The sequence below is a fragment of the Polyodon spathula genome, chromosome 15 (assembly GCF_017654505.1).
Source record: "Polyodon spathula isolate WHYD16114869_AA chromosome 15, ASM1765450v1, whole genome shotgun sequence".
Taxonomy (NCBI): domain Eukaryota; kingdom Metazoa; phylum Chordata; class Actinopteri; order Acipenseriformes; family Polyodontidae; genus Polyodon; species Polyodon spathula.
This window is the reverse complement of record NC_054548.1, coordinates 15,262,571-15,277,949: the sequence shown is the minus strand read 5'-3', so window position 1 is coordinate 15,277,949 and position 15,379 is coordinate 15,262,571. Positions and strand designations below refer to the sequence as shown.

General features: G+C 39.7%; 1 protein-coding gene across 5 annotated transcripts in view; it reads left to right on the top strand.

Moving 5' to 3' along the window:
- The window catches only part of LOC121327922 (E3 ubiquitin-protein ligase Midline-1-like), a 118,826-nt gene that overhangs the window by 86,925 nt on the left and 16,522 nt on the right, over window positions 1–15,379 (top strand). For all 5 annotated transcript variants that reach the window (XM_041272270.1, XM_041272272.1, XM_041272269.1 and 2 more), the window contains 2 exons: window positions 11,357–11,452; window positions 15,012–15,119. In XM_041272270.1, coding sequence (XP_041128204.1) covers window positions 11,357–11,452; window positions 15,012–15,119 — 204 coding nt within the window. The remainder of the gene's footprint in view (window positions 1–11,356; window positions 11,453–15,011; window positions 15,120–15,379) is intronic.

Genomic DNA, 15,379 nt, shown 5'->3' with positions numbered 1-15,379 from the left:
TCAGACCTGCGTCCTCGTGCAAAGCTTTCCTACGCTCTTGGTGAACAGTGCTTCGGCGCTCTGTGCACTAGTGCTCTGCTCTTCGGCCTTGATACTTTCTCTCCGGCGCCCAGGTACACAGTGCTCAGTGCAAGCACTCGACGCCCGACACTCGGTGCATGCGCATCGGTGCTCTAAGCGGCGCTTCGACGCTCGGTGCATGCGCTCAGCGCGCGACACCCAGTGCACACGCATTGGCGCGCGCCGCTTCGACGCTCAGTGCACACGCTCGGCGCTTCAGCGCTCAACGTTCCACGCACGTGCTGCAACATACCCGGTGCTCGCACTCATCGCATAATGTCCGGCTTCCATAGATGCCTCTTGCAACTCTAAGTTGCCAGCGTCGAACCCACATGAGGACTGTATGGCTTGCCTGGGGCCAGAGCATGCTGCGTCTGCCTTGGCAGACAAAACATACTGCCAGCTGTGCGCTAAATTTCAACCGCGCACTCTCCGCCACAGGGCGAAGAAGGCAGTTAGGGGTCATTCTCCCTTGTCGCAGGCTCCTCACTCCGAGTCCGCCCCGCCTTCAGGGTCGGCAACGCCTCCACTCAAACTGCAGCTGTCATACAGTCTGTCTTCCCAGCTAAACACTAGCCGCGCTATATCTCCAGACACCAGGCGTGCTCGGGAACGTTTCCCCAGCCCATTTCGCAGCCACGGGGCTACTCTCCCTCTAGCAGGGAACGCCCACGCCATCATTCACCCCGTAGGGAAGCAGATCGCCGTAGATCTCACTCTGGGTCACCTCATCAAAGGGATCGATCTCGATCTCCTCGTAGGGACAGGTGCCATAGGGACAGTTCGGACGTGTCGGAGCTCACATCCAAGATGTCTAAATTCATGGACGTCATGATGGGCCAGCAGTCTCTGCTCATGTCCTTGGTGCAAAATATAACACCTCAACCCAGGGTTGAACCAGTTGTCACTTGTCGCCCAACCGGCGGTTCCTACACAGACTCTGTCGGCTCCACCTGTACAACAGCAGGACCCTACCTCAGTGTCTTGGGATCTGGATGCGATCTCTAGGGATGCATCAGACGTGGAACCCCTCCTCTATGAAAAGGAGTTGGACACAGAGTCAGCCTCACAGCTCTATGAGCAAGAGCCTGTATTGGAGGTGTTGGAGAAAGATGATCCTTTGTGGTCAGTAGTCGAGCGAGCAGCTCGTTACCTGGGAGTTGAGAGGCTTCTGCTTTTTCGGCAATGCAAGGGGCGGGCGCAGTTGGGTTGGCGTCTTTTCCACCAGTAGGCATTGCTTTTGCCGCTCTGGTGAAGGCCCCGACACTATCAGGGTTGACAAAGGATCCTGCATGCCCTACCAGGCAAAGCAGGACTACGGAGGTGCACCTCAAGAAGGGCTATTTGGCGGCAACAGAGGCAGTCAGGCTATCTAATGTGGCCAGCCTGTTAACTGTGTATCAGGCGGCAGTTATTAAGAACCCCCCAGAACGACCCTCGGCGTTCCCTCGTACTGAGTTGGGTTTGGTTGCCCAATTATTGGTCAGTGTGGCCCAGTTGAATGCTAGGGCGCAGGGACGGAGCATAGCTTCGTTGGTGGTGGCTAGAAGGCAGCTCTGGCTTTCGCAAGCAAGAGTTCAAGAGCCTGACAAGGTTCCCCTGTTAGATGTCCTATTACACCGGGGCACGCGTTTGGCCTGCGGTGGAGGACATGCTCCAACAATCAGCTAAGGCCCGGGAGGCTTCTAAGCAGATGGCGCAAATGTGGCCACATCAGGGACACCACCACACCAGCCGGCTCGCCCAAGTGGTAGAAAGCCCTCTCCTGATAATACTGCAACGCGCAGTCAGCCTGTTTTCACCAGACCGCAGCAGGGAGGTTGGCCTTCTAGAGGAGGCAGTAGGCCACGTTCTTGTGGCCCCGTGCAGACCTCTCAGGATCGGCCACAGAACAAAAAGCCCAGAGACAGCCAGGCAGCCTCCAACCCACCACTACACAGCTCCAATTCTGGCAACTATGTACCGACGACATCTGGATACACAAAACCATAGCTATCGGTTACAGCCTTCAGTTCCAGTTAACCCCCCCTTTCGGGGAGTGGTGGTGACCGCAGTGTAGGACTTCAACCAGTTTTCAGCCCTGGGTGTTGAAATTCTAGCCTTGCTGAGCAAGTACGCTATCCAGCCAGTAGACCCTACTTCAATCGAGCAAAGGTTTTACTCAAAGTACTTCCTGGTGCCCAAGAAGGATGGCGGGTTCCGCCCTATCTTGGATCTGAGGCTACTGAACAAGTGCCTTCAGGCATTACCATTCAGGATGCTCACACATCGATACATCATCCAGTCTGTCTGGTACGGCGACTGGTTTGCCACTGTACTCTTGAAGGATGCATACTTTCATGTCCCCATCTGTCCCGGTCACAGGAAGTACCTGCGTTTCGCCTTTCAGGGCAAGGCATACGAGTTTTGTGTCCTTCCATTCGGCCTGTCACTTGCTCCTCTGACCTTTTCGAAGTGTATGGACACCATTCTGGCCCCTTTGCGGGGGGACTGGCTCGTCTGTGCGCAGTCAAGGGAGCAGTTGGTGGAGCACCCAGTGTGGGTCACAGACCACATCCAGTGACTGGGTCTGAAGGTTAACTCAGACAAGAGTCGTCTCGTGCGGAGCCAATAGACAGAGTTTCTGGGTCTGCATCTGGACTCACTGTCCATGGAAGCGAACTTATCGTCACAAAGAGTTGCCTCAATAGAGCAGTGTCTCTCCCATTTCAGGTTGAGAAGAACAGTGAGCATGACATTATGCCAGCGCATGCTAGGGTTGATGGCTGCCACCTCTCAAGCCCTTCCATTGCACCAGAGACCTCTTCAGGCCTGGTTCAATGCCTTCCAGCTGCATCCGCAGCGAGACAAACACTGTTGCATTGGTGGAAGGTTCCATCCAATATTTGCCAGGGTGTGCGCTTGGGTCCCATCCGCAGGGAAGTGATCACCACAGACGCCTTCAACGATGGTTGGGGAGCGGTCTGGAGTGGGAGAGGGACCTGCGGAGTGTGGTCAGGCCCTTGGAGGTCAGCTCACATCAAAGCTCTGGAGCTCAGAGCGGTGGACTTTGCCCTGAGGCATGCACGTGTTAGTGCGGTCGGACAACACCATGGTTGTGGCGTATATCATAAGCTCAGCTAAATCCTACCGCCTGGGGGCGATATCCCATCCTTGATGGTTATTTTCTCTTTCAGAGAAAACCGGGGTTGAATCCGCAACCTATCGCTCTACAAATGTGATGCACATCTGGGGGTTTTCCCAGCACAAACTGCCTTAATAAGCTATAAAAAGAGTAATGCAATTTTAGGTTTGTCAATCTGTTTAATGAAAATAGTATGCATGCTTTTAAGTTCAGTCTTATTTTGAAAATTCTTTTAGAACAGTAAATATGTATGTTGTACTGTTAATTGAAGACATACAGTACAATACGTTTTTAAAGAAAGAAAAGGGTGTTGCATTGAATGACTGCATTTAAAACAAGAGTAATCAGCTTATGTAACAGCACTGACTACTGTACTATAAATCACGCGAGGTAGGGTTTCATATTTTCCACAAATCCTTTATATGCAATCAAATGATATTCATTAGCAAAGTGACTGTTAATTTGTTAATCCTTTGGTCAGGAAAGTTTAAGCTGATGTTGTTTCTTTTAGAACTGTTTTATCAGTCTTGTGAGGGTAGACACAAGCAGATTGTCAGCCAATCAGAGGGTGACATTGCTCTAACCTATGAGCAAATTAAAAAGGTAGAACAGTATTCTAAAATGATTAGTATGCGTCTAACTGCATTTTTACCTTATTGGGTGTCCATACCACAATGTTTAATTTACAGCAGGTGAAAAACAGAATTATATATAATATCAGAATTTATTGCATATAGAAAAAATATATATATATATATCTCAGTATATATTTGAAATATATATTATATATATATAAAATAATTATTTTGCTTACTAAATGCTAGATACCAGACCAATGAGTGGAACCTATTTTGCCTGCCTGCCTGTAACGAATGTGTTGTATCTCAACATTAGTGACAGTATTGTAATGTAGGCTAATGCTACAGAGAACCCCTTGCAACAGTCTGAGCAGTTGAGATTGTGGCTATGACTTATGTTAAAACCTTCTGAAGGCTCCATTCTCATGTTGGGTACCCGTGGTGATAATTAGGGTTGACTAATGTTAAGTTCTGAAACATAAAACTGCATTTTTATATAATTTTTCCACACGCAACAAAAGGACTATTCAAACATTAATATGATCAATTTCGATCTCGGGTCCAGAATACTATGTGTTTAACTTCATTGGAATCACGAGAAAGCTTGGTGTATGCTGAAGTTGTTTACTTTTTATGTAAGCGATTTCTAAAATGTTTGTTTTTACTGGAACCATAACACCTTGAACAGTTTTCTTCAGTCAGGTGGATATCATGCATTTCTTTGTACATGTGTATTTTGGTAACCTTAAACTTTGGTATACACTTTTACTGTTTATTTTAGTGGCAGCCCAATGCCCTTTAGCTGTATAATGTAGCTGGTTTGAGCTGCTTTAAAAATGTTTTTTAAGTTATTCTGTTTTCTTTTTTCCATTGAATTTCAATCCGGGACACTCACATTCCACCTTTTATCAAGCAGGTTTGCACTATATCCAAAATATATATTTTGTTTCATGTAAACAGTTTTGAAAAGGTTACAGTTTTATTTATCCTTTTCATAAATAATAGGTCAATCAAGTAAAGAAAATAATTACATTCTTGGCACTGATGTCTACACATACTGGCCGGATTTAAACTGTCTGACCTTATAAAACAACAATAACCTTCTGAAGTTTCCTTTAATATGAATAACTGGCATTATGTACTCAGATAAAGCTAATCTCTGTCTCCAGTGTTATCTTTCTTGAATTTCTAAATGAGATTACAAGAGATAAAGAAGTCTATTTCTGTCTCAGTAAGATGATGATTCTTCAAGTTGTCCCTTGAATTTGATGCATTTTCACTACTGGAACAATGTTATTCATGCCAAAGTGGCACTGGCCTACCCCCTCTATGCGTTTCATGACTGGAACACACATTTTTAGAATCTAGAAAATTATAGTACAGTGATGATATGATGACATCAACATTCTAGACCCTGAAAACTTGAGACCACAAGCAGTCACATGATGTTATATCAAGTCAAATAGACAAACGTGATGGCTACGACCTTCATCAGTGTGTTTGAAGTGGATGCTTTCTGAAGGAAGAACCATGTTGGGTTTTAGTAGATAGTAGACTTTCTAGTTAAGCAATAGAGGGCATTACCATCTTGTAGTTGACAACATCAGGAAGGCAAGAGCACTAATATACAATACTAATGCCAGATTACATGTGCTTTTTTTTCTCATGTAAAGATGCTTATGAACTGAATGATTTTATCAAATATTTAAGCAAGCAAAACTTTCTAACCTGTGCTCACATGTAGAAATATTTCAAACATGCAATAGTTTGTCAGAATATTTTGGACAGCTGAGAACTACGAGTAGGAATTGCATTTTATCACAAGAAATTTTATCAACACAGTTTGACAGACAGTGTTTGGTGAGAAGCAACTCTGGCATATCGCAAAACATCTGCACACTCTAAAGTTGGATTTGTAAGGAGCATGGATGATGTTATGTTTACATTTTCTGTCAATAAAACACATTCTTAAAGTTTTTCAGAACCAGCATTCCATCACTTTGTACTGCTGTGCAGATTAAGTGTACTGAATAAAAAATTGTAATTTGTATTTATTTCTTTAGAAAAAGTGTATAGTTCAAGTAGCGTTAAATACTGATATATCAATGCTGAAGAGATATAACCTCCTAATAAAAGCAAATCCTTTGGAAACTTGGTGCTGCATTGTAAACCACACAGGTTTGGTTTCTTGATTATGTGTGAATAATTTCTTTCCTTAAGCTTTAAACACTGTTCAGAGCCAAGGATGTGTACAGAGCGATTTGCTTAACATGGCTTTTTTTAGTGAGCATTGAAACGATTTAGCTGAAGGCAGTTCAGTTGTTTTTAATATGTAATGCGTTTACTATTTGGTGTATCATTTATAGTCATACCTAACATTGTACAGTAGATGTCGATCAGATTCTTAAGCTTTGATGTCAGTTTTTGGATTGACGTCATGAGAGCCTAATGCCAGATTATCAGTATCTTGTATTGTAATTAGAAACTAGTAAACAGTGTCTTTGTTACTGGTTTAAATGTTTTAAATTATCGATTAATTTATATTAGTTTTCAGTCTGTTTAAATGGTCCATAGCCATCATACCAATAAGTGCCTTAATATGTAGTTTCCTGGCTTGTGGCTGGAAGTTCTGAGGTTTCTAATACATATAAACAATTCTCTTTGGTATAATCTGCAGTCACTTTAGAGAATGCGATACTGTTAACCACATAGGCTACACAAACCTAGTAGTCTAGCAGAGTGGGGTCCTTCCAGGTGAGAATTGAAACTCTTAGTTCAGCCTATTACTGCCTACCTAACATGATAATTCATTGAAATATATGTGCTGTGCATTTAACACCACTGCTCTTCATGACCCTTGACCTGCATACAGAGTACTTTTCTGGATACATAGTGTGAACTGCTTTGTTTTAGCCATTTGAATTGTACTTTTAGTCTTCAGTTGGCAGGCCTATAACAATAGACAGAGAGCTGTGCCAAATTAATAGGAAAGCAAGGGCACGGGTTTACTGGAGAATAAAGTTTGTAAAACATGCTAATTTGATACTGATGAAGGCACTGCTAGAAAATAACATTCAAGAAAAGTAGATTGTAATATATTAATCAATATTTATTTTATATAGCACCTTTCAGTGTGGACCACTATCACAAAGCGCTTTACAACATAGTGAGGAACAATGCATAATACATTAAATACAGTTAAATACAGGGCATAGTACATTCAATACAATGTTAAAAAAAACAATGTAAACACATTAAATATAAGCATAATACATTAAATAAAAGGCTAGGATGTGAATTATAAACATTGTGGATGCGTGTGTCAAGCAGATTATACAAATAAAATGGAGTAAAAAAATATAATAAAAAAATATATAATAATTTACCTCACCCCAGGTAATTTAATTCAACAACAGGACTTTTCAGTACTTGCGTAAGCTTCTCAGTTGAAGTGTTTAGGCTCACACATTGGAGCAGAAAGTAATTTTTACTCTGCAGGAGTAGTCAAAATGTTGCCTGTAATCTGGGGATCGCATGGGTAGATTTCAGAAATAGATTGGCACATAGGGAATAGAGATAGGAGCCAGGGGTTTAAGAATGTTGCTCATTTTCTACCCCACCAGCTGTGAGTTGCAGATTCCTCTAAGCCTCCAGCATGACATGTTAATAAGCTCAACTTGTAAAAAAAAATATATAATGTAGTTGATTCTAGCATGACAAACTCTGAACTGAAGGGGAATAGTTGTTCGATAGTGCCTTTGGCTAGACATGCACGTTTAAACTTGAATTATTATTATTATTATTATTATTATTTTATTATATTATTATTATTATTATTATTATTATTATTATTATCTGCACTGTGGTATGTCATTTCTAACAGTTTTTCACAAGCCCAGTACCTCAACACAATATAATTAGGCCTTCAGAGGTGACCAAGGCAATATACAAGGCAAGCTACCCTGAGACTTAAGAGGACCACAAGGCCTCTTAAATCGTATTTGCAAAAACAACATTAATCTGAGCAAAAAGCATATGCAAAAGGGGAGTGGCTAGTGATGCTAAATAGATAAAGGATACACCTTTAGCCCCAAAGACCTCTGAACAAAACTGGTAGTGTTGCATTGGCGTGCCTATTTAAAATGTAGCACGAGAAGTAAATAATTCCATAGGAAATAGCATTATTATCGTCTGACACGAACGCAGTGCCAATTGGCACATGACAGATGAAAGAATGTAAGAACATAGAGAGTATAATTTTCCATGAAGAAATTTAATTTATGAAAAAAAGATGGCTACTCCATTAAGTGCTTTTTGTTATGGCTCAGTATTTTACCACTGTAATCACAGACTCCCAAGGACAGAAAACATAAAAAAAGTGATTTAAAAGAGCTGACACTGTATTTAAGCAAGCAACGTCCATCCAGCCAGAATATGTATAGTATGGTTCAACAATGCTCATCTGTATGTTTACTGGGATTGTGTGTAGGTTGCCTGCATGCACTGTATGCATGTATGGCTTAATGTTCATCATTGATTATGTAATGCATCAACTTATGTTTATTTATGCACCCAGAAAATTGTGTTTACTTACTCAATAAAAACTGCCTGGACAAACAATTCTATCTCCTAAAAAAATAATCTACCATAAAACTCCTAATAATCCGTCCACAATGCAAGCCCAGTTTGGACTGGAATATAAATACCTTTCACTGCTAGTGTTGCTTTTTCAACAGTTACTTGTTGTAGTGTTTTTGGACCTTCATATCACAGTTTTAAAATATAATTTAAAACGACTGTTGAATGGACATAGTCCAAGCTGAAGTGTGAGGGATCTGTTTTATAAATGTCTGATAAGGGACAGCTCTGTAATCTAGTTTCCTCAAACACAACACAAAGGAACAAACCAAGCCTGTGTCTGAAGGCAGCCAAGAAATGAAATTAAAGCATGTCTCCTCTCTGTACAGGATTAATTAAGTAAAGACATTTAACACCATCTGTAAGCTGTCTCCGTCGTATTTAAATTAAAATACTCATCGAATGCATGTTGAATGGACAATATTTCATATGAATGTCCTTGAAAAGAGAAAGGATGTGGCAGAGTGACAAGGATGAAATTGAGCACGGATGACATAACAGATGAAAGGAGAGATAAACTGTCACAACTAAGAAAGATGAGAACACCTCATTTTAACATTGTACATTGCACACTATACCAAGAGTCTTCAACTTTAAAACAGAATGTACAGTATGATGGCCTCCGAATGGCCTCCTCTCGTTTGTAAACTTTCTTATGTTCTTATGTTCTTATGTTCTTATATTACTCTCTGCACTGTTTTCATCTTTTATTCTGTTTAGCCTATAGTGGGGCAGGGGAGGCACTCACTATGCACCACGTTACTGATCTGGGAAAGTTACCCTTTTGTGGAGCTTAATTCAGTTAGATTTCTGCATTAAAGTAAAATGCTATTCAAATGTTATTTTATAAAAGTCGCAACTTTGCTGTGCTTCTACACTCTTTAGTCAGCCTTCATGAAACCCATTTAAAAAACATCAGTATTGCTGGCCAAAAATATACAGTTCATATATACAGCAGCGTGTATATTTCTTTATAAAAAGGGGAACAATAATAAATAGCCCAGTATCTTTTTCCTATATCTGAAGCATAATAAACAATTGTATAATCAGTGCAATAGGCTTGCCACATTACACTGAACAAACTAAAACTTGAACTTGTCTTTGTTTTATGCTTGAGCGATTTGTTGCTTTAAAAATGCATGAAAAATGTAACAAAACATTGTTTTACAGATGCTTGGTTTACTTTATTAAAAACAACTACAGTGCAACATTGTTCTAGAGCACATGCTTTTTTTCCTCCTGTAAACATGTTTGTGAACTGAATATTTAAGCAAGCAAGACTTTCTAACCTGTGCTCACATGCAGAAATATTTCAAACATGCACAATAGTTTGTCAAAATATTTTGGACAGCTGAGAACTACGAGTAGGAATTGCATTTTATCACAAGAAATGTTATCAACACAGTTTGATAAACAGTGTTTGGTGAGAAGCAACTCTGGCATATCTCAAAACATCTGCACACTCTAAAGCTGTTTTCCCCAGGGAGGATTTGTCAGGAGCATGGATGATGTTATGTTTACATTTTCTGTCAATAAAACACATTCTTAAAGTTTTTTCAGAACCAGCATTCAATCACTTTGTACCGCTCTGCGTATACTGAATAAGAATTCCTAATTTGTATTTATTTATTTCTTTAGAAAAAGTGTATAGTTCAAGTAGAGTTAAATACTGATATATCAATACTGAAGTGATCTAACCTCAAAATAAAAGCAAATCCTTTGGAAACTTGGTGCTGCATTGTAAACCACACAGGTTTGGTTTCTTGATTATGTGTGAATAATTTCTTTCCTTAAGCTTTAAACACTGTTCAGAGCCAAGGATGTGTACAGAGCGATTTGCTTAACATGGCTTTTTTTAGTGAGCATTGAAACAATTTAGCTGAAGGCAGTTCAGTTGTTTTTAATATGTAATGCGTTTACTATTTGGTGTATCATTTATAGTCATACCTAACATATTGTACAGTAGATGTCAGTCAGATTCTTAAGCTTTGATGTCAGTTTTTGGATCGACATCATGAGAGCCTCCAATTCACAGCTGTGAGAGCGAGGACACCTCAATGCCAAACAGTGCCATATTTCCCTTGACATTACAGAAAACTTTTCCTCATTGATGACGTTTATGTACGTGCAGAACAACAGTAAATTGACCTCCAGATTGTCTTTAATAGTCATTGTATGTGGTCAATGTAAGCATGTCAGTCCATTTTTTTTTATTTTGAAGTGTGTTGGTCCTGCCTTATCAGGGATTATATCTCTGATAAGGGGCTGCTGTGTAATCTAGTTTCCTGGAAAGCTGCAAAATGGACCAAACCAACTTTGTGTTTCGTTTGAAATACATTTTATTCAGGTCCCCTCCTTGTCAGTAAGTAGATATTCTTCTTCTTAAAATAAAGGGCAGGGCAAGCTACCTTGCTTTTGTTTCAGTCTCATTAACCCTTAGACAGTGGAACAGTTTGTTTGTAAACGGGCACCGTCCTACAGTGCAACAGACTATGTATTTTTTTTATCCTGCAATAAGATTAATTCAGTAAATACATGAAACACCATCTGCAAGCTGTCTCTCTCAATGATTTTGTTGAAAAAAAAGCATCAAGTTAAAGGTTAATCGCCATTAGATTAAAATGCACCATAAAATGCTCGCTCAACACCCAAGACTTAAGTATTCAGTGCCATTGCAGGCAGAACAGAAGCTACTGTGACTAATGAGTAGCTGCACAAGCTGATGGAGGGATAGATGCTTCTATGGATGGTGGATAACATGTGGACTATTTATTTTTCTATTATATCTGACTGGGGAATTGCAGTCACAGCATCTTTTAATTTCTAACAGAAAATAATGATGGTCAGATCTCAAACTGAAGAGGAGAACAAAGAGGTAGCTCACCACTGCTGTCCTGTACTGTTAAATCTTGCGTGCTTGAAGCCATGTACTGAATCTTTTTCCTTCCCTCAACAGCAAGGTTTAGACACAAACCTTAGCAACCTAATCAAGAGGAATAATGAACTGGAAACTCTAATGGGTAAACTCATTCAGACATGCCAGCATGTAGAGGTAAGTGCCTTTCTTTTAACAGCACATATTTTTCCCAAGTGGATTTACTCTATGATTTAAAATCAGGTCTGCTCCTAATTGCTGTGATGTGAAAATAACTGTAAATTGCAAATGTAATCTCGGAATTATTGAAAATGACTTCTACATGATATGCACAGTCCTTAAGAGTTAGAAATGCAATGATGTTTATACAATAGTATGAGGCTTGTATGATAATACTGACAATTATTTGGAAGCTTCCAGTAATTTTGTGGCTCATTTTGTCATTGGTTTGACCCAATTGTATATAAACAGGGATTGCCCTTTTCAAAATGTCTTGGAGTTGTTTCTCCTTCTCTACCCTTACGTTTCCTGGCAGCGCCCTTCTGGTGGATCGATTGGACTTTATACTTGGTTTAATCGAGGGAGGCTCCTCTGCTGTTATCTCAATAAGAACATAAATATTTATTTGGAAATTTTACATGATTGTTTCATGCTTTCAGATTTGTTTAAATCCAGTGTGGTTCAGTTGTTAAAACATAATGCATATAACCGTTCCTACATTATTTGATGGAACAGAAACAGGGTTTTAAATTTGTCCACTACTTGTGTTTTCTCAGAGCTGTTTTTTTGAACAGTAGCTGTTACTGACACATACAATGTTTTTTGAAATGGAGGAAGGAGGAAACCATGAATTATTACTGATGATATAATAATTACTGACAATAATATTTTGTCTTCCTGGCCCTAAAGGAAGAGTTTAGTGAATTTGTTTCCTGATACACTTTCTTAATGAGAGAAAGGAAGAAAAGTGACTCCACATGTTGCTTTTGGACTGAATGGTATGAGTTTTCCCCTTGGAGATTTTAAATAAATTCAGGAATGAAATGCATTGTTATAATGCAAGTATTTCCAATTGTACCTACAGTGTGTACAGTAATAAAATGCACACAAATACAAATTGTTATAACAAAGTGTTTCCTTAAAAGGGAGCTGACTGAAAATTATTGTTTTGTCTTTCTCCTTTGTATTCTAGTTTTGAATTCAATTTTTTTTTTTTTAGGTACTCAGTTACACTCAGTCACAATTCTAATCTAGTTTTCTTGTATACCTCCCTTTGTTACATACATGTTTAATGAAGTATTGTGAAAATATATATGTAAAAAAAATACTGCTTAGCATTAGAGGATGCCTACATATGCAAACAACAAAAATAGTCACACTGGATTTGTGATGCTTTCTTTGCAAATGCAAAGGCTGAAATCATGAATATCAAATGTGTTTTTTTTTCTTTTAATTGCACACTAAGTTAAGCAGAGAGTACACAGAGATTGCGAAAGTCCCCGTTCAAGTGTTTTTTGGTAAGAGGTAGATCTGAATTGAAATTACATCCCCCTCAAGGCGCTTTTCACTTTTTCTGGACCGCGTTCAAAAGATCTAATGTTCTGATTGTAGCCACGCTTCATTATTTCATCTCCTGAATGCAAGTTTGCATAAGGGATTTTTTTTTTCTCTTAGACTCTTGGCTCAGGCAAATGCTCTACATTGGAGTGGAAAGCCCAGTTTGATTATGCAGAGGGGCAGAAAACGCAATGGCATTCAATTTCACAGAGAAGTTTTTGAGAAAATAAAATCATTAATATAATGTACAGTTTTGTCTTGTGCTCATTTTTTTATGATACAACAGTAGTATCCTATTTCTGTACTGGGTTTAGTCTAGTTGTATAGGTGTGCTGGTTCAATAATATTTTGTTAATGACTGGGAAACTTGCAAGGTGATTGGCTAGGAAACTCAACACCACAAGAACAGAGGGAGAAAGGAATGACCTCTGTTTAAGGAACTGCTTCCCTCAAAAAAAACTTAAAATGCATCATAGTCGCTGTAGTTCTCTCCACATTGAGGATTACAATTATTGCAAAAAAATCAGTCCTTAATCTTCATCAATTGTATGTGAGAACTGACAGTGAAGTACAAGTCCTCAGTTAATGTAATCTATTCATGTCATTTCATGTTTTCAGAATATTGAAAACTACACTCTAAGTGACTTGAAGTGGTGGACAAAATCTTAAGCAGAGGCACAGTAGGCATATTTGCCCTGCTTCCCAATAAATTCTCCTTTGTATACAGTAGATCCTGAACATGAGTGTATCATAGTTTATACTGACATTTTGAAGGTTTCACTGTAGATATACAGTACAGTTCTTTAAATATCAGGAAAAAAAATGATGACACAGCAACCTGTGTTTGCTGTTCTTCCATTGCACCGCATCCGGCCCAAGTCACCTCCAAACTCTAAATTTCCTGCTCCCTTTAGTTGTTTTGCTTCCATCCCTTTGGCCCAGCATGACCTTACTGAACACATTCACCTCCCTTGTGAGCCAGTCCTCACTCTTTTTTGGCTCCTGGAATGGAATGTAAGACTGAGTCTCTTTGATAGCCAACTGAGTTCCTGATCTGAGGAAGCTCACTCTACTGTCACAATAAACTCTACTGTTGAAATTAAATACAGCCAAGATGAAAAGATAACAGGGTCCAGAAGAGATTCCTGCAGAATTTATCTTCATGTTCAGCTGAACGTTTGGAGGATTGAAATGGAATTTGGAAACCTTTTATTGTGAATTTTTAACCCTTGTAACTTGATTTATGTATTCACCATAGCTCATCCTGATGTGATGTTCACATTATTTCGAGTTCTGCTACTCCGATCATGATTTTTAATTGGTTGATTTATGATAGTATCCCAGTAGTCTTCATCAGATCCAAACCAATGAAATGCATTAGCCTTGGGGAAGTTTCCACAACTGTTCTTGTCATGTTTTGATACTTAATTGGGCATTAAATGATCCAACACAAAAGCCCAATGCTGTTAAAATTAGTGGAGAAAGCAAGATTTGTGGAATGTAGTTTGGTGGAGAAGAAGAGATACTGAATACAAAATCCCATTTCGTAGAATGGACCTTGGAACAGTAGTAACACAAGCAGTCTCAGTACTAGACTGCCATTCCTACTCAAGGAGATTTTCTCAGTGGTGATGCCGTGTCAGTGGTGCTTGTCATGCTTATATCATCTGAGATCTGTCTCAAGCCAAGGCTGCTACTGGTGCTGTATCAACGCCAGTGTAGATTTCTGTTATTGTTTTGATGATTTGTCGAGTGGCTTTGTGGTTACTAAAAATACAAGTGACAATTGGTAAGTGCGTTTCCAGTTGATTTTTAAAGTTGGCATGAATATACTGCACAGGCCCTATTTTGAAGTGCACAGCCAACGAAATCTATGTATTGCTATGAATAGCTTCATGCTAGCTTCTACTATGCATTCATAACTTCAAAAACAACCAATCACAGAAATGTAAAGTAAGACTCAACGTTTCGACAGGTGTTTTCATCAGTGTAAGGATATAGACAGTGTAAATCCATGCATTGATGAAGGCACTAACTGAAACTGTGTCTGCTTGATTGCGTTTGCTTCAGAATAGGGCTATGTTATTTTTCCTTGCTCTGTTGTGCCTTGCATGCGTTTGTCTTATCAGAGATCTTTATAGTTACGTTCCCTTGCTGATAGCTACCTTTTTATTATCAGGTAAATGCAACCAGACAAGAGTCCAAACTAATTGAAGAATGTGATCAGCTGATTGACATCATTCAGCAAAGGAGACAAATTATTGGAACAAAAATCAAGGAAGGGAAGGTAAGGACAGCTGTGTACAGTATCAGGTGTTAGTGTATCCAGATAGGTATCAGGTGTTAGTGTACCCAGGTAGGTATCAAGAGTTGGTGTACTCAGGTAGGTATCAGGTGTTGGTGTATCCAGGTAGGTATCAGGTGTTGGTGTATCCAGGTAGGTATCAGGTGTTGGTGTATCCAGGTAGGTATCAGGTGTTGGTGTACCCAGGTAGGTATCAGGTGTTGGTGTACCCAGGTAGGTATCAGGTGTTGGTGTACCCAGGT